The sequence below is a fragment of the Kwoniella pini genome, chromosome 3 (assembly GCF_000512605.2).
Source record: "Kwoniella pini CBS 10737 chromosome 3, complete sequence".
NCBI classification, from domain to species: Eukaryota; Fungi; Basidiomycota; class Tremellomycetes; order Tremellales; family Cryptococcaceae; genus Kwoniella; species Kwoniella pini.
In genome coordinates this window covers 105167-123830 of record NC_091718.1, presented here as the reverse complement: position 1 = coordinate 123830, position 18664 = coordinate 105167, and the positions used below count along the sequence as shown (strand labels likewise).

Sequence of the window (18664 nt, the reverse complement as noted above, 5' to 3'; positions counted from 1 at the left end):
ATACAAGGCTCACCAGACCCCATAAATGAGATGTCTAAATAAACTACTGATCAGAGACTTGCGCTCAAACCCTTTTGATGGTTACTACGAGTAACGTATTATTATTGTTATTGTTATCGTTGCTAACATTACTACAAACTACTATCATAAAGACGCGACTGACCATCCGCAAAGTCAAACTGACCAATCGAGACAATCTCACTCCCAGTCATCCGAGCGAGATTATTACACCAAATACTCCGGTCATCTACCTGGGATCGCTATCAAACATCTGTCCAAGGTGAATATCCAAGCAAAGGTCAAAGTCAAAGAACAAAAAAACACGCGTTTGGTCAAAATAAAAAACGTCATTACTTCATTCTGAACATTAGCCGATTATACGGATAAGTCTGAGCGCAGATACTGTTGGTCCACCCCAATTTACCTGAATTCCCCTTTCAGTATTCATCAATATAAATAATGCCTCGTAAATTACCGCCTCCTCAAGCTGTAGCTCCAGTTGCAACTCTTCTTCCTCCTCCACCTCCTTCACCTATAATCCAAACATTACGAAAAGATTGGAGGTGGGCAGCTATATCTCAATTTATTTGGACATTTTCGGATGCTTTCGGTTTAGTAGATTGGGACATTGAGGTGAGTACAATATTCCCAATCCACTTATCTTTCCTTCAATTTTGATTCTTTTTTGATTTTGTTCCTTCTTATATAACTGCCCTGACATCTTTGTCTTCCCCTGTTACTGAATTAACTGACTCTTCCACAGGCCTTAGAAGCGGACTTTGATGGAGATGAGAAAGCCCTGATACCAACATTAATAGCGAAATTGCTATTCGCTTTGACGTATAACAGGCTAATCAAGTGAGTAATTTATCGGCAATTTATACTGTACATGAAAAGCAGAGTTCAAAAATATGTATTGTGCTAACGAACATTCGTTTCATTTCGAATCAGTCGCGATAATGCATTTGAGACTTTACGAAGGACATACGCCAAACGGCGTCCGGATCAAAGGTGCTTATTAGGAACGGAGGAAAACCCAATTGAGTGGGGAACTTTGGGATTGAGTCAGAAGGTCAGTAGGTTTCTCACAATGTGAATTGCCATCAAGTTAAATTCAGCCCTTTTTCAGGTTCAAATACTGCATGAACTATGCGAATGGCAACTGGAAGACCCGGCTAGATTTAGGGGTTTACTGAAATCCGAGGAAGATGCTGTATCTTGGGTAAGCTCAATTCAGCTTACATCGTTACGACGATCCTCGACGCTGAACATAGATGCTCTCAGCGAGTGGAACCTGTAGGATGGGATAAAGACGGTAATGCTTTTTGGTTATTTGACGGTATGCTCTTCTTCTTTCCCACAAATCACAGACGCTCGTCAACTGATAATAAATCCAGATAATCGATTATGGATTCAACGAATACCTCCTCCACCTCCACCCCCTCCTCGTCCACTCAAGAAATCTTCACAAAAAGCCAAGAAAGCAGCTCGTAAATCACAATCTCGACCATCTACATCCACTCCTTCTTCCACTGCGCCCAAGAAATCACATCGAAAGCGTCAGCTTACGCCTGAACTCTCTCTCACTCCGCCACCAGCAGCAAAGGAAGAAGACGTTTTGAGCGGATCTAGGCGAAGGAAAAGTGTTAATTTTTATGGCAATCCTACGCCTACTGCACAAGCTTTAAAGAAAGCTCAAAATACTCCTACAGAAGCCCCGAGTTCGTCTAGATCAACTAGAAATACAAGGAATAACCCCTTACCTGAATCAAGTCAAAGTCCAAGTAAATCGAAAAATACTCCATTACCACTAGGAACTAGGGTATCAAGGAGATTAAGAAATGTAGATGATGAATGGCAACAAGTCCCGGATGATTGGTTGACACCTTCTAAATCTGCCAGAGGTAAAGGAAAAGGAAAAGCTAAGAAAGCTGATGGAGATGGCGATGAGAGTGAATTGAGCGAATTAACGGATGAAGAGGAACATGAAAGGCTACTTCTCGCTAGCGGAGCTAAGAAAACTAATGGCAAACTCCTTGAGGGATCAAAGGTTAATGGGAATGCAGTGAAAGACGAAGAAAATATGGATGTTGACGAGAAGGAGAATGGTGCGATCGAAGTTCATACCAAGGGATTTGAAGACGAGCCATCAGTGGTTGATGGAGGTGAGGCAGCACCAGTGACTGTTCAGCTCAATGATACTGTGAGTCTGCTTCTGTTGATTGGACCCATTCATGGCGAAGTACCACTGATCATGTTGCCCAGATTGATACGAAGCTGTCATCGCCGTCAGCTGGAGCGAGTGACAATACAGCTCCTCCTGAACCTGCAAGTCTAGCTGAAGACGAGTTCGAAGATGTCGGCGGAGCGACGAAGGGAGAACAGATTCCGGAATCCGATCGTCCCAATGGAAATTCTAGTGGAGTACAACCAGCCATTGATATTTATGTATCCGGAGGTGAAACACCACTAGTCAGCGGTCAGGCAGAAGAAACTGAAAATAGCGCGAATGGACTGGATGATAGCCTGAAGCCAAATGCGGAGGATGTGAAGACCGACTTAGTGCAGCAGGCTGACGACGATCACGCACCCGCCCAGATACCTGAACTTGGAGACATAGAAACCAAAGAAGAACCCAACGCTGAACCTGAGATTAAAGTGGAGAAAAGTGATTTGATGGAAAAATGGGAAGCTGAAAGATCACATATACCATCTGATTTTGTTGAATGGGAGACTGTGAGTAAATAAACAAATACCCTTTTCTGGTAATTCCAATTACAGTGATGATGATGATAGTGCGTGCTGATGGATGACTCGTGCTGTGGTGCTGTGTAGGTGTGTGTATCGTTATATGAATGGCGCACTTTCCCTGAACAATATAATAAATCAAAAGATCCAGATGAGAAAGCTTTGTATATCCTCTTGACTCAACAAGTTGGACCCACCATAATCGATGTCCTGATTGTGAGTCACCTAATCGACATATGGAGTGAAGAGGGATTAGGGATTACGGACATGATGCTGATCATTCGATGACCACGACCCAATAGGCCAAAGAACAAGAACGCATCAAACAGGAAGCGGTGAATAACCGTAAACGATCTTCAAGGATAGCTACCCGAGAATTGGAAAAAGAAGAGATACTCAAAAGGGAAGCAGCTGAAAGAGAGATGGAAGAAAGAATGGAACGTATAAGATCGGAAGAGACTCGAAAACAACATGAAGAAGAAGAAGCGATTTCATTACAAAAAGCGAGAGAAGATAGATTGAAAGAAAGAGAAGAAAGAGCTATGGCAAGAGAAGAAGCTTTGATGAAAAAAGCAGAAGATGAAATTAGAGAAAGAGAAAAAAGAGAAAGGAAGAGAGAAAAGAGGAAACGTAGAAGAGAAGGTGAAGAAGTGTCGGATGATTCAGATGATGAACCTACTCCAGCACCAAAAGGTAGAGGATCAAGTACGGTAGAACCAGTTGATACTCCGGAAAGATGGGAATTGAATTGTGAAGTGTGTAAGAAAATTGGATGGAATATCGTGAGTACATTTTTTATTATCTCATTCCATGTACACTTCACGAGAGATCATGCTGATATGGTCCATATGATTCAGGACGAAGATCTTGACTTGGTCTGTTGCGATGATTGTGGAAGATGGCAACATACTGAATGCCATGATCGACAGGATATGAGGGAAGGTAGAGGAAAGAAGAATTGGGATCAAGTCGATTTCAAGGTGAGTTGGATCGTCAAATCACCTAGTGAATTAATTCTAATGAAAAAACTGATCATATTCGTTTATTTCATAGTGCAAGGAATGTATTCATCGAGCAATACGTAAAAAACAAAGATTGTCATTATCCCAACTGCCTCAACCTCAGACTAATGGTCATCACCAACAATCCCATCCTTTGAGCCAATCTCATCCTGTATCACCTTATCCCATCGTACCTGGCTCTACACCTGGTCCACATGCCGCACCATCAGTTAACCCCTCTCGACCACCACCGCCGCCCCTGGGTCCAGAAGAATTCTACTTGCCTTATCCTCACCCGCCGGCAAACATAGATAGTCCAGCAGGTTATGCGGTGTATTATCCCCCCAATCCTCCTAATCAGTCACCCAAGTCTGCACAACAAGGTTATCAACAGCAACAACAAGTACAATCAAGGTATCCCCAAGGTCATCTTACTCCTCAAACTATACCCCAACATCCACTAGAGTATCAAATATCGCCTCCACAAGGTCGATATCAACCCACTGCTCAGGTATCTCCCTCGCAACATCCTCATATTCCAACCTCTGCTCCCCAGGCAGTTCATGCCTACCACCTTCAAGCAGGTCAACAGATCTCCCCTCCTCAAAATAGATTTTCGCCAGGAGTTCATCAGGCCTATCCGCAAAGTCCGAACACGGTGCAATCCTCTCATTCACGACACCATCCTCAATCTGAACTTCCTCTCGCACAAAATGGATTTTCACCTCAAGCTAGACCAGAACCGTATCACCCTGCCTCCATTCATTCTCGCACTCAGCCTAATGGAACTCCGCAACCGCAAAATGGGCACGTGAACGGGCTGCCTACCCCTGAATCCTCCGTAGCTGCTCAGAGACCTGCTGGATATTCTTCTTAATGGATTAGTTGAATTGTGCAGGCCGATCGCGCAAAGTGCAAACGACGGCAGCAAGTTTTAACGGCATCTCATAGAAATGGCAAAATCGACCGAGTTTGATTGTAATCGTCATTTGTTTATCTCTTTTTTGGGCTCTTCAGTTTACAATCTCTTTTATCCATGTACTATTGATCACATAATCATGTAAAATGGAAGTAGGAATTTTATTATTGATGAATAGAAAACATTTTCTGATTTGGTCATGCATAGAATCGTGACTACAACCGTCATTGTGATTTTATTTGCAGAACAGGAATGGTTATGATATTTCATTTACCTCCACTTGTCATATAAACGCGTGCATTTTGGGTTGACATTCCTTTTGTGTAACTTAACAATTAGCATTATTGTTTATTTATCTTGCACAATCATCATCATTGCGTCGTCCCAAGAAAGGGTACTCTGTCCGTTTTCAGCTAAAGCTTCAACCTTCAATCTCATACCTATTCTTTTCCTATATCAACCAATCTCGAAGATCGAAAGCTAATTTACGATTTATCAAAAATATCAATATGAATTTTGGTTCTTCCTCTTTTAATAGAGGTTTAGGTATACCTGGACCAAGTAATATACCTCAAAAACCAGATATTATACCATTGACAGCAGGTTTACTGGTGAGTTGTCACTTAACTCTCTTCTGTATTCAACACTCAGCCATCCTCATATTTATATTTTGATTTAAAATTCGTTAGAAATAGAAGGTATATGTTCGGGAATTGAGCTGACGAAATAATGGAACCTTTATTTTCTTCAGAATAAATTTCGTCCTTCAAGACATTTTAAAGATGCTCTTGATCCTGAATCTTCTTCTTCATCAAATTCACCTAATTTGAATTTAATAAAACCAAGTAATCCAACACCATTAAATAAAAATATAACTTCAATTTGTTTTGATGATGTTGGTGATAGATTAGTTACTGCAAGTGATGATGATATGTTTGTTTTATGGGATTGTAAAAAAGGAAAGTGAGTTTTTAAGAAAATCCTTATCTTAAATCCAATCTTTTTTTTCAAATAGTTTGTATATACTTATAATACCTCTCTCTCTCTGTGTTTACCTTTTTTTTTTGAAGAAAAATCAAACCTCTTTATTCAAGAAAATACGGTATAGATTTACCTAGATTTACTCATAAAGCTGGAACTATTTTACATGCCTCAACTAAAGGAGATGATCATGCAGTAAGATATCATTCAATGCATGATAATAAATATTTAGCTTATTTTAAAGGACATGAAGCAAGGTAATCTTTTCTTTTTTTTGAAAAAAAAAAAAAGCATTCTGAAAAAGGATAAAGCACATACTGAGATCTTATATATTGATATAGAGTTCGATCAGTTGATATGAGTCCTGTAGACGATACTTTCATAACGGCTGGGGATGATGGTACGGTACGATTATGGGATTTACGAGCTTCAGGGTGCAAAGTGAGTTCGCTCAGCGACGTCTCGTAGATCCACCCAAAACAGCTGATAAATTCTCGTTGAGTTTTTAGGGCTTAGTACAAGATGTGGGTGGTTCGGCAATAGCAGCAATAGATAATCAAGGAATAGTCTTCGCTGTTGCCTGCTCTGATACTCAAACTATCATGATGTACGCTACAGCCACGATGGATAGGGCGAGTCTAAGCATCAAACACGAGTATTACAATGTTGCTAATCCGGAGTGTTTGTTGGTAATAGACTCCATTCCTTTATACCCCTCTTAACGACATATCATTTTCCAGAGACTCATCACCACCTCCTAAACCAATATTTACTTCTATTGCATTTTCTTCCAACGGCGAATACCTTTTAATTGGAACTTCTTCTGATGTACATTATTTACTCGATGCCATTGATTTGGTACCACTTAGAAGACTTGTAGGACATCAAGGATTAGAAAGGGATAAAAATGGAAATAAACAACCAGGAACAAAAAGAGGAATAAGTGGAGAAGAAGTTTCTTTTACTTCTGATTCAAAATTTATAATTTCCGGAAGTTCAGATGGAAGTATATTATTTTGGGATTTAATAGATGATCCAATTACAAAAATTGGTTCAGAAGGACAAATTTTATTAACAAGAAAAGAATTAGAAAATGGAAAAAAAGATGTTAAATCAATTCAATGGCATACTTTACCTATACCTGATTTAAAAGCTAAAGTTATTCTAAAAGGTGGAAATGGACCTAGTAGAGCTGTTAAATTTAATCATAGATTACAAATGTTTGCTGTAGGAGGTGAAGATTTAGTAAGTCATTTCCCTTTTTGAAAAAATCATTTAACTTTTTTGTATCAAGGCTAAATAGTAATTAATTTGTAGACTTTTTGGTTACCCGAAAAAGATGAAGATTCGAAGATACAAGAAGGATGGTGATCTTTGTCATACGTTATGAATCTACAGAGATGACCAACCTTGAAAGGGAGGAAAGACAATCAGGCTGAGTACATATTCGAATCGTTCTCAACACATCAACGTACGTGTATACAATGTCATGCATCACAGCATATCACATGAAGAATTAGAGAATTCAACCGCAATGAGTAAGAAATCTAATATCTATAATGCATGTAAGGCTACAGCGTTTGCAATTTTATGTAATTTTTAATATATGATTATCATGCTTGACCCTTACTTCAATTCTCATCCTCTTAGAGTGAGGGATGCATCCGTCATCTGATCAACTCTTCCAACTACCACCTATCAGTCGATCTTCTTGTTCTACCCAATCATCTCATATCCCTATTGTTTGGCTTTTAATTTAAACCGATTTAAGGAGATTCAGATTCAGCTATTTGTTCAGCAGTTTTTTTATTTATAAAACTAGTTTCAAATCTTCTTGTTCTTGGTTTTTCAGGTTTTGAAGCTAAAGCAGCTTGACCTTGTTGACCATTATTAGTAGTTTCAACATGTTCAGTTGTACCTCTTGTTCCTTTCTTTTCATCTTTAGCTACAACTGTCGCAAGATCGAAATCTTTCCATTGTCTTGTAGGGATTCTAGCTTCCATCATGAAACTGGATTAATTATTCTTCATCAGCATTCGTAATCAAACAATTAATCAGAATGAAAATTTCAAACTTACTTGATTTCTTCAAGTGTTCTTCCGATCGTTTCAGGAATAAAGAAATAAACAAATAATAAAGAAGCCAAAGCACCAAGAGAATAAATCTAAAAGTTGCATATAAATTTAGCTTTCTCCCCCTTTTTTTGTGGTTGAAATGATTGAAATAAACTTACGAAACCAATCATTGGTCCTAAACCAGCTTCATTAGGTTGGAATAAATAAGGTAAAGTGAATGTAACTGCCCAAGCTGAAACCCAGAAAAGTGCAGTACCAATTGATAAATGTTTTTGTCTATTTCTTCCTGTTGACATTTCAGCAGCAACTACCCAAGCTAAAGGTCCCCATGCAACATTAAATGCGAAAACGTATAAACAAATCATAGCTGCTACTGCTTTTCCAAATGATGGATGATCTGCTAAATAAGGTTCAAATCTTGTTCCTTGACCTGCTACTGCACCAAGACATCCAACAACAAGTAATGTAATTAACATGAATATACCGCTGAGAATATTTCAAAATAATCAGTAATTGAAAACACTCAAATATGATACTTCTCCTTCTCCAAATTAATCAACTCACGTGTAAAGAAGTAATGGTCTTCTACCGAATCTATTAACTACGAAGAAACTTGCAAGTACACCGAGAACCTCAATACAATCAACGATGATCTTGGAAAGAAACAATATCAGCTAATGATCCTCTTTAATTGATTATGAAGAACTCACAGTAATTATGAAAGTATCTTTTAATCCAACAAGAGTGAAAAAGGTAGTAGTATAGGAAAAAATGAATTGTACACCTGAAATTTGTTGAGAAACAAGAATACCAACTGTTGCAATGAATTTTCTTCTTTCAACGGGATTTCCTAAATTAAATTAAAAACAAAACCCAATTCAATTAATATCTCTCCCCAAAAATGAATATATATATATATGTATATATATATATATATTTATATATTACTCACTCCATAAATCACTCCATCTAGATTGTGAACTAGAAGCTTGAGCTTCTTCTTCTCTTGATTTATTAATAATTGCTAATTGTTCTTGAACTAATAAATCTTGATATTCCGATCCAGCATGAATTTTCCTTAAAGCTTTTTCAGCTTTTGCATCTTTATTCTTATATAATAACCATCTAGGAGATTCTGGGACAATGAAAAGAACTCCGAAAAGTAAAACAACCCAAACTAGATTAATAGCAATAGGAATTCTCCATGACCTTGATTTTTAATAAAATTTCCATCAGCTTATTATACTTAGCAAGATAAAACTCAATATCCAAAACTCACGAGGTATCTGATCTATTATGAGATCCGAGACCTACACAAGCACCGATAACTTGTCCAATAGCCAACATCAATTGCCAACTGTAAATTTAAGCTATATATTAGGCTTTACACTAGTATTGGGAATTAATAACAAACTTACCTGGAAACACATGCACCTCGAATTTCTACAGGAGGAATCTCGGAAAGGTACAATGGAGCACTATAAAAGATCGTTAGGGTTTTCGTCAACTTCACTTTTTGTACGAAGATATGTTTACTTACGCGTTGGATATGATACCGATACCAGCACCAGCGATCAAACGACCAACAGTTAAGAGAGCAGAACTTCCAATAACGATCATTTGCAAAACAACACCGATAGCAAGGAGGATAATAGCTGCAAGCATACCACCTTTTCGTCCGGAGTAATCACTAAAGTTGTCAAACCAAAATTGAGCATTTCTGCTTACAATAAATTTAAAAAATTATAAACTTACCCGATAGGTCCAGCAGCAAGAGAACCAACAACTTCACCAACCTGAATAATTGATACCCATAAAGATTGATCACTACTAGAGATGGAATACGAATTAGATTTTGCATCGTAATCACCAAATTGTCGCTCTATCATAAAGTTATATAATTTAGCAAAAATACCAAATTTCTTTGTATAGAAGTTCCTAATACTCACCAAATACTGGTGTTTCCAATAATGAAGTGAAATAAGTACCATCATAACCATATGCTATAGGTGCAATTGCAATTAAAGCGCAAAAAAAGATTGGTCTTCTATATTCTTTTTTAAGGAAATCTCCCCAAGAATCTAATCCTTGATCTCCACCACTTATAGCAGCTACCATTTTATGTTATCTTGATGTTTAATAAATTTAAGATAGTATATAATAATTCTCAATTTTTGAATCAATGAACCTCTCGCAAATTTAGAGAATTTCTTAACTGAAAACACGAAAAGAAACAAAAATGAGAATTAAATTACAGAATTTTATTTGTTGTTGACATTCTCTTCCATTTATCATACATCATCATTATTTTTTTCATAAAAGAAAGAAAGAAAAATTCCCCAAGGGGCTAAAATACTTCCTTGGGATATGTGGTCTTACAACTTTGGACTAAGACGGAGAGTGGAAACCCGAAAGAAATCAAAATCATTACTACTACAATTTAACGAGGTGTTTGAAGAAGTTAGTTAGATCCTAAATTTTCCGTCATCGGCAACTTGATTCCAAGGGTGACTTTCTATTTTCTTAAGCACTCTTTTGTTATTCTACCTGTATTATCAGGTGACGTACCTGAATTTGTCAATTTTTTCAATTGCGGCAATGGTAAAGCCTTCAACGTCATTATAATTCAAACCAGGTGAAAGGGGGTAAGAATCAAAAGCGATGAAAAAGGTTTTCCCTTAATCGTACAAACAAAAGGTAGAGATCATAGGAAGATCTGAGGGAATTATTGCTCAAGTACCGCCGGTATTCACTTTTCATTCAGGGAGTTGGTACGGCTTAACCGAGAAAATCTTTTTCAATTTAGCAACTAACCGATCTATCACCGCGAGAAATTTGTGATCAATTCTCAAGCCTCTTTCGCCTGGGTTCTTTCATTCCTTTATTGATCGGATTTCGATTAATCTATATATGATTCATGTATTTCGCATGACCTCAAATTCGAAGGTGATTTAGAAGCTACGACATGATCTCATCTAAATCGAAGGCGGAAGCTATATGGAAAGGGAATTCTAATCGTTCCTGAGATTTTCCGATAATAATAAATTCCGAACGATTTACTAAGTCAGGTACAATATGATTTTAATGAATTATTCAACTCGGAACAGCTTCGACGTACACGCTAATCAGATAAATGGGGCTCGAGGTCATCCTCCTCCGGGGGCTAAATGGGCCAATTTGAACAGAGGTCAATGGGATATAATGAGGGGCCCGTGAGCAAAAGTCGGAGAATTGTAGTGGTAGATTCACTTGATTCTCCTGCGCAGTGATCGATGGGATCTTATAGTTCGACATTCCGATATGATTCAGCCTATCAAGTTGCGCTAGAATACGCAGGGACTTTCTGTCCGCCGGCCGGAAAGATAGACTTGGCTCAAGATGAATGGAATTTGTAGATATTCAATAGTAACGCAATTTCAACTTTTCTTGCATTAGCCTGATTATCTCTCTGCTCTTATACAACATATCTCAACAAAATGAATTGAAAAGAGAACAACTATTTCTCCTTTGGGATCGACCCTCCATGAAATCTTCTCCATTTACAGGAGCTTTCCGAGACCCCTCATTCAAGCCTCAATGCTAAAGACACCTGGCAAAACAACTTCTCAAAGCGGCATTACATATTGGTATGTTACCTAAGTGAGACATGAGGATAGCATGATTAGCTTGATTCCCGTTCAGCTGAGCTAATCTTTTTCGAAGGGAAAGTTGGGACGATAGACAAGACCTTGAGTGGAAAGGGCTCGAATTCAGCTCCAAGAGCGACCGATGTTCAGCTATGCGAAGGGAAGGAAGGGATTCGAAAGGTGTTGAGATTCGGGTACTCACCGTAAACACTCATACAACTAAGATATCCTGCATTACAAGTAGCTTTACAAGCCAAGTAAGGATTCCATGCTTCCGCCATTGGTATAGAGGATAAGACAAAAGTTGTAAGGATAACGTATAAGATGAAATTCCAGGGAGTGGCGCTTTGATTGATCATTTTGTTTGTCGCTGGATGTAAAGTGGCCACGGTCATTCGACGATTGATGTTGGTAGATTACGGTGAAGATACATGATGAGTATGGCTAGTAATGTTGCTATGAAATCAAAGTGGTGAAGACGAAACGTAAGTTATTGCTGGTTAAAAGTTGAGGGATCTTGACATGATTCATTAACTCATATAGTTGTTTATCTCACAATACCTGATCACCAATATGACTTATTGATGAGTAAAGCGTTTTTTTTTGCATCCTAAAACTCTTCAACTCGTACCACTTTTTTAGCTTACATGAGGTTAAACATGCAAATCAATGAGCTGTTAATTCCCCCTTTTCTGATTTATAGTGACTCTTTAGGGTAATTAGCATCTCATCATCAATTATAATTTTTGATTTTGGTGTTGACGTTCTACTTTACTGCTAATTTACCCCATTTCTGGCTATCAACCAATCCATCAGGCGCGGAAAGATCAGCCAATGTTAAAGTCGACTTTTTGGTTCCTTTTTTTCCGTTGACAATCAATGTTTATAAGTGGATCCTTTTTGAGCTAATCTTACTTTTGAGGCTGTGGTGTGTTTCCCAATCCCTAATATCCTTATAGCGAAATGAATGATTAGCCCATGAATTTTATTGGTGACTCATCACATGCCGATTTACTTCAAGGTGGGCGAGACAGACATCAAAAACATGCCATCATTTGTGGTACGGTCTGCAATTTTCAAAGGAGATGCAATGTGAACACGCACAAATCAGCATTGCGATGTTTCTCCTTCACCCCTTTCCGTTATAGGCCTTTCCGTTACTACCTATAACGATGCTAATTTATCCACTTGTACACGTTGTAAACGTGCTTCTTCCATGTCCATATCATTCGGTTAAAGGTATGTGGTAAATAACGATTAGCCACCAAACAGAGCTCGGCAAGGCATTTTTATTCACCGGAAGTAAAGATAAGCTCCATCAGCTTTCAGTAGCATGTAAAACAGTACATAAAAACGCCGTTAAACTGAATATACCGCATGAACATGATTATAGATGGCTGTTTAGATTATTACATTTTTAGCATTATACCTTTAATGGCGAATGTTTCGCGGATCAAATAAATTTGCGGTCCGAAATTTGCCAAGGAATGATGGGCCTGAACTCAACACCCTGGCTCCAAAAGCGATTTCATCTACACACCATCCTCATCATTGTGTAAGTCACTTGAAACCGTACCTTTGTCGGTATGATGTGATGCCGAATTTGGGGAATTGCTTCTATCATTGTGAAAAAGACAAATACAGACTGAATGCAGCGACTATAATTAACAAATGTATTGTGGAAAGTGAAATAATAGATGAACATCTATTCTGTCATCTACACACACTATTATATTCACTCAATAACCTTGGAATACTTTCAAACGGAATTTGTTTTAAATCATTAAATCTGTTCAATTTTTCATCGCATCTATCTATGTATAATTATAATATTGAAGTAATCAAGGTGAGTGAAGCTATATTACTGTGATTGGAGCGTGTATGAATGGAAAGAATTATCTAGCTTGATTTATGCGCATTAAGTTTGTTTCGGGAGTAATACCCAGAGTATTGGTAATATAAGTATAAAAGGCAAAAGATTCGAAAAAAAATTATCCGGAGGAATCTGGAAATGATGATTGTCCATTGACCAATTAGTGGTTTGTAATGATGAGGCAGCAAACGTTGGGTTTCGAAAGCAACGTTAAAGGGGACGTGAATGAACAATTTAATAAGGACGTCGTTGGTAACGTTTCTTGAGCGACTTAACATCGCATATAACAGACGGTTCGGACCGAATAACAAGTTGCGAGTCTAGGTCCTGATACTAAACGAACAAGAAAAAGAAATGAAATCAGCGCTGAACCTGTAGCCCTCGTACACAAAATCCAAATTCACACAACAATGTTTTGTGTATCTTGAAATGAGGAACGATCAAAGATACCGAACAGGTCATTTCAGTCAACACGGCTAGATGATGAATGGACAGACAAAAATGAATCTCCTCTCTTGCTTCTTCAGTAAAACACGAATAGCGAGAAACCTCCGAATGAGATCATTTCTTCATATGATATGGGTGGCGAAGATACAATGAAGTTGTTGAAACGATACCTGAATTGCCTCAAATTTTGGTATGACAGAGTTACAGAACGATAGATAGGCTTAAAGAGGTAATCTTGAATGGAGGAAAAGGATGTAAAGAAAGTCATAAATTGCTCGATTCAAATTACTCGAACAAGGAAAAGTAAAATCAATTACGCAAATTGAGTAAAAGAATATCAATACTTACTAGCAGTTCTAGCGCACATATTGAATCTTTGTTCACATTGTTGTCTACAGAAATAAGCCATATGAACAGGAGCGAATTGAGCATTTGTAGAAGTAGAAAGGAAAGCGAGTATGAAGAGGAAGAAAAAGACCAGGAAGATAGGAGAGAAAATTGATCGTTTTGATGTGACGTTCATTGATGACATTTCAATTTTTCCTCTTTGAGTATGTTAATTTGCTGTAAAGCGTGTAAAGTGAATAAATCTGTGAGTCGTGTGAGTGATTTATTTCAGGAATTAATGTGTTTATTGTATGATATCGAGTATCTTTTTGTCTGTTTTCGATAGATATCAAAAGGGATTGAGTTATGTTCGAATAACAAATTAATGTATAACTGATATTTATATCTTTCTTAATATCGTTTGATCTTTTCCATTACTCAGCTATACCGATGATAATTCAAAATTTTTCCATCTTTCACTCATTTCAAAATCTTAACTACACCGCAGATTTAGTAGAGTCACCTATAGTGTAACGCCCTTTAGCTTTAGTTCTGACCCTCAGCAGATTGATGGTACAGCTAATGAGCCAAAGAAAATCTTCTCACACTACTAAAAACCTATTCATCGCTTTAAGGTCGTGCGCCCATTGATCAAAGTCTAGACTTGATGTATTGTTGAATAGAATCAAAGAGAATTCAACCATAAATAAGGGGAAAGGATAAACCCTCAATTATCAATTTTATAATTTCCGATCAAAATTCTCGAAATCTGAAAAAAAATCTCAATATATCCCTCACTACCTCGATTGAACTTGTCTGTGCAATCACACAAGTTTTTACTCGTTCCTCTACCTTAGCACAATCACATGTACTGTGTATAAGGTAGTGCTAATTTCTTAGTACCGGATTGAATCAGATTTTCACATCATTTTTGATTATTATCGAAAAAATGCTAAACTTGACTTCCATTTTGATGGAATTCTAGAAGGAGATACTTCAGGAAGAGAATCTCGGAACCTTCTTGGTCCTCTTAGTCACTTATTTCGCTCAAAAATGAGGCGAATTAAGAAGTTTTCATCTTTCATTCAACTTGAATTATACAATAAGCTAAGTCACCTCTTGCGATTTCACCCTTAGGTTGCGGTCCTCGTCGTGCTGATGGACTATTTGGTTCGGTTTGGTGAATAGGGTATAGGAATAGTACACAAAGTAAACCTAGATCCCTCGTAACGAGTTGACTCGATGAATCTGGACTACCATAGCGTTAGGATCATCTCCTAAACGACCAATCTATCATGGGCAACACAGCATAATACCGCATCGATTCCCTGATCTACATTGACCAGATCTGTCGGTCGCCTTCAAGATCAGCAAAGCGAAGTATCCTACAGTTTGATCTTCTTGAACGGAAAAAAACATTTTGCGTTTCAACTTGCAATATTTCGGAATTTTAATGCGAAGTAAGGGTCCGAGTTATGTGTGTATCAATCAACGAGACGGATTTGCCGAATTGTCCTGATCTCCGTCAGAATGAGTATTTTGCCGAGATGTCCATGAGGGCGGAGTTCCATGCTCCTCATGTCATTGTTACAGTCTTGAGACACGGATTTGTTACCGAGCATCTTGATCAAGACGCTCGTGGCGAAAAGTTCCAGATCTGAGTTGAGCGACACCGCAAATGATACGAGGTGGGGATATTCTCCGATCCACACGCATCAAAGACGCGCCCGCATGTTTCTCCTGATCGACAGAAGCTTCTAAAATTGACTACGTATGTCGATATGCTTATCTTGATTTGATGAAGCGTCATTTCCATAAAGTGGGGTGAGGTGGGGAGTTTTGACCAGACCTCTTGGAGTCATTCACTACTGCGAGGCTTGGCCGTTCTTTCCGAAGTCAAAGAGCGATGAAAGCAAAGGTTGACTGAAGTCAATCATCATCGCCAAACCAACTTGCGAATCTCTCTTCTTCTTTCTTCCACCTTTCAGGTCTTGCTACATATCCAGCTGTCACTTCTTTTAGCGTTCTACCAGCTAATCAACAGCAGAATCAGAGCTTATCCTATATCCAGATCGAAATACCTCGAACTCAAGTTCTTTGATATATCCATAATACTGAATCATATTGTTCACTCACTCTTAACGCTTCTTCCCCAAAAATCACCTTCTTCACCACCTTGATCCCAAGGATATTCATCGACTTCTTTAGGTAAACGTAGAAACCATGTCTTTTTAATTTGACCAGATGCAGAGAATGTATGAGCATGAGAAGCCGCTAAAACAAGAATGAAGTCTAGGTAATTTATCATGAAAGTCAAAGAATGGAACGGAACAAATTGCTAAGAATGAGAAGGACTAAACATACGGTGATTCGTCATTTTCTTTCCACCTCTCAAAACGAAGTGGATACTTCTACTTTTCCCATAACCCACTTTTTTATGTAAATATTGTCTCAATAAATCTTCTTGGTATTTCCCATCTCTACTTATCGGTGTTAGTTCAATCTATATAAAACGTTTGACTATACAACATACGGATCCTCGCTGTTCTCGTCGGATTCGACTGTTCCCTTTCTTCTTCGCTTGGAAGGTCTTGAAGGTCGGTCTTCGTCTGATGTGGAGTCAGCTGCAGAAGATGATTTGGTAATTAAGTATTCTCCTATATCCCAAAGTACTATAAGGTGTCATTGTTATCAGTAAGGGGGGTTTCATTTGAAAATGAAAATACTTACGTGTTCCTCCTTTTCTACCAGCAGAGAAATCTACAAGTGAAAAAAATAGTAAATACCTGAATTTGAAAGTAATCAGACAGGTTAAAACGTACTTCTACCGTCGGCACCTATTATATCACAACAATCAGCATCAACCAGCATATCTTTCGTCATTCCTCAGCGCATTCGAAACTTACCTTCATATGTTGTATAACTTATAGGATGTATAGTTGTTTCAACAGCTAATCTACTTGATTCACCATTTTTCGAAATTCCAATTAATCCTTTTGGTACAGCCCAACTGATAGTTCCTCCATCAATTTGCATTCTAAGATCATAATGCATTGCTAAGAATCCTCAAATTATTAGATATCAAATTGTGCGGTCCACAGTATAGGAGTGTGATGAACCCACTCACCCGTTGCGGAATGTCTTTGTATACACCAGAAATTCCTCTTTTTCAAAGCAGGAAATCTATCAATCTCAGTCTTTGTAAATCCCCATATACCAATCCTTTCTTCCTCTTTATCCTCATGGTGAACCACATCTTCCGTCAGTGATATTTGAGGTTCATATTTGGACTTATTGTTCTTGAGCAAATGTAAAGTCCACATACTTTCTATTGATACAAAAGTTGAAAGATTGTGATATCATTCTTATTGATCGGAGATTTTGTCATTTACACGAGTGATCGTGCGCAGGCACCAAAGGACAAACACCCTGAGATGTAAATATCCATCAAAGCCAATTTGTGCGAACTATTGATATACTTAGCAATTGCTTCTTCTTTCATCTACGGCCATAGAATCCAGAAAGCACCGGGTCCCGTCTGCTCCCCGCAGTTAAGTTGGATATCGCTCGGTTAGTACCAAGGTGGGGGACCACTTGGGAATCCCGGGTGCTGTAGTTTTTCCTTTTTGCGAGAGAGAAGCAGGAGGGACTTCGAAGAGGTGACAATCGATTTATCTCTATCCGTGTTCAATATTTGCTCATTATAACATTCGAGCACGTGCATGTCTAGCAATGAATGCAGTATCATGTATATGTAGAGTAATTCACCCTGATGGACTCGATTTGAGCAAACAATGCATATCAAGCGCTCAATCGTAGCATCTCTGCTGTTAACCAAATCCTTCTCTCAAAAACTTGTCGATGCTCAACGGGTAAATCATCTCATGTTATCATCTACTCTTGCTTGATTCTTGAGTATTACATTCATCGCTCAGCTGCACTCGCAAAAAATATGCAAATCGCCGTGACTAGTGCTAAATTAACTCCAGGTGCAACATTAACTATATACTGAAATACATACAAGATCAGCTTCATTGCAAAACTTTCTTTTTTGGCAATGTCACTTACATGTTCTTCATTTTGATTTAAACCTTTTCAATCAACTTTTTTTCTTGAAAATTGAGCTATCAAAGGACCACTAATTACCAATATATCTGCTGAGCCTAACCAAAAATTACCTCTCAATTGAATACCTAATGATTTGGATGACGGAATATCTTGAAATGAAGCTTCAAGTGATGAACCAACTATATTTCCATAAAAATCTCCATTAAATATTATCATTAACAATCATAGACCTGGAAAGAAGTATAGAAGAGTGGTCGTTAGGGAAATTAACTCACATGCAAATTTCCTTTTCACTTTTAATATTTCCTTTCCACTTGAAATTTCTCCTATGAATGATTTTGTTATTCCCACTTGTGATTTGAGTGATATGAGTATGTTGCCTTCAATATCGGTGATCACTACGACTCCAAAATTCAGGATGATGAGATCAATCTTTATGAGTCCTTTTAGCTTTCACGGGCACGGTATCATTCCCTTATCGTTATCGTAATCTCGGTTATAAAGGACCGAGCCATTTTTCTCCATAATTTAAGAGCAGATGTGCTTCAGCAGAACAGTTTACTATTCAATATGGGACTTTCCGCGGCCGAATGTGACGG

The 18664-nt window shown here is 38.1% G+C and overlaps 4 protein-coding genes and 1 non-coding gene across 5 annotated transcripts; 3 read left to right on the top strand and 2 right to left on the bottom strand.

The window, feature by feature from the left end:
• Positions 1–459: 459 nt before the first annotated feature.
• Positions 460–4626, top strand: I206_102243 (uncharacterized protein; the record flags this gene model as incomplete). Its single annotated transcript, XM_019159304.1, has 11 exons — positions 460–633; positions 764–858; positions 952–1072; positions 1130–1222; positions 1285–1339; positions 1398–2203; positions 2266–2736; positions 2836–2964; positions 3051–3530; positions 3606–3728; positions 3802–4626. 11 exons carry the CDS (start codon positions 460–462, stop codon positions 4624–4626), a joined length of 3372 nt encoding a protein of 1123 aa, XP_019007598.1.
• A 551-nt stretch (positions 4627–5177) lies between these two features.
• I206_102242 (uncharacterized protein) lies at positions 5178–7020 on the top strand (the record flags this gene model as incomplete). The annotated part of the gene is made up of 7 exons (XM_070202533.1): positions 5178–5279; positions 5420–5631; positions 5739–5906; positions 5991–6090; positions 6159–6281; positions 6346–6894; positions 6967–7020. 7 exons carry the CDS (start codon positions 5178–5180, stop codon positions 7018–7020), a joined length of 1308 nt encoding a protein of 435 aa, XP_070058634.1.
• Positions 7021–7415: 395 nt separating this feature from the next.
• I206_102241 (uncharacterized protein) lies at positions 7416–9842 on the bottom strand (the record flags this gene model as incomplete). Its single annotated transcript, XM_019159302.1, has 11 exons — positions 7416–7659; positions 7728–7813; positions 7883–8210; positions 8289–8377; positions 8435–8574; positions 8677–8933; positions 9004–9081; positions 9143–9202; positions 9265–9414; positions 9480–9606; positions 9674–9842. 11 exons carry the CDS (start codon positions 9840–9842, stop codon positions 7416–7418), a joined length of 1728 nt encoding a protein of 575 aa, XP_019007596.1.
• A 6084-nt stretch (positions 9843–15926) lies between these two features.
• I206_102240 (DNA ligase D, 3'-phosphoesterase domain-containing protein) lies at positions 15927–17320 on the bottom strand (the record flags this gene model as incomplete). Its single annotated transcript, XM_019159300.1, has 8 exons — positions 15927–16030; positions 16134–16289; positions 16362–16477; positions 16531–16669; positions 16728–16757; positions 16820–16834; positions 16904–17053; positions 17125–17320. The coding sequence occupies 8 exons, from the start codon at positions 17318–17320 to the stop codon at positions 15927–15929; spliced, it is 906 nt and encodes a 301-aa protein (XP_019007594.1).
• A 180-nt stretch (positions 17321–17500) lies between these two features.
• On the top strand, positions 17501–17615 carry I206_102239. The gene has a single exon (XR_002021943.2). It is a non-coding gene; the product is annotated as a 5S ribosomal RNA (ribosomal RNA).
• The last annotated feature ends 1049 nt before the right edge of the window (positions 17616–18664 follow it).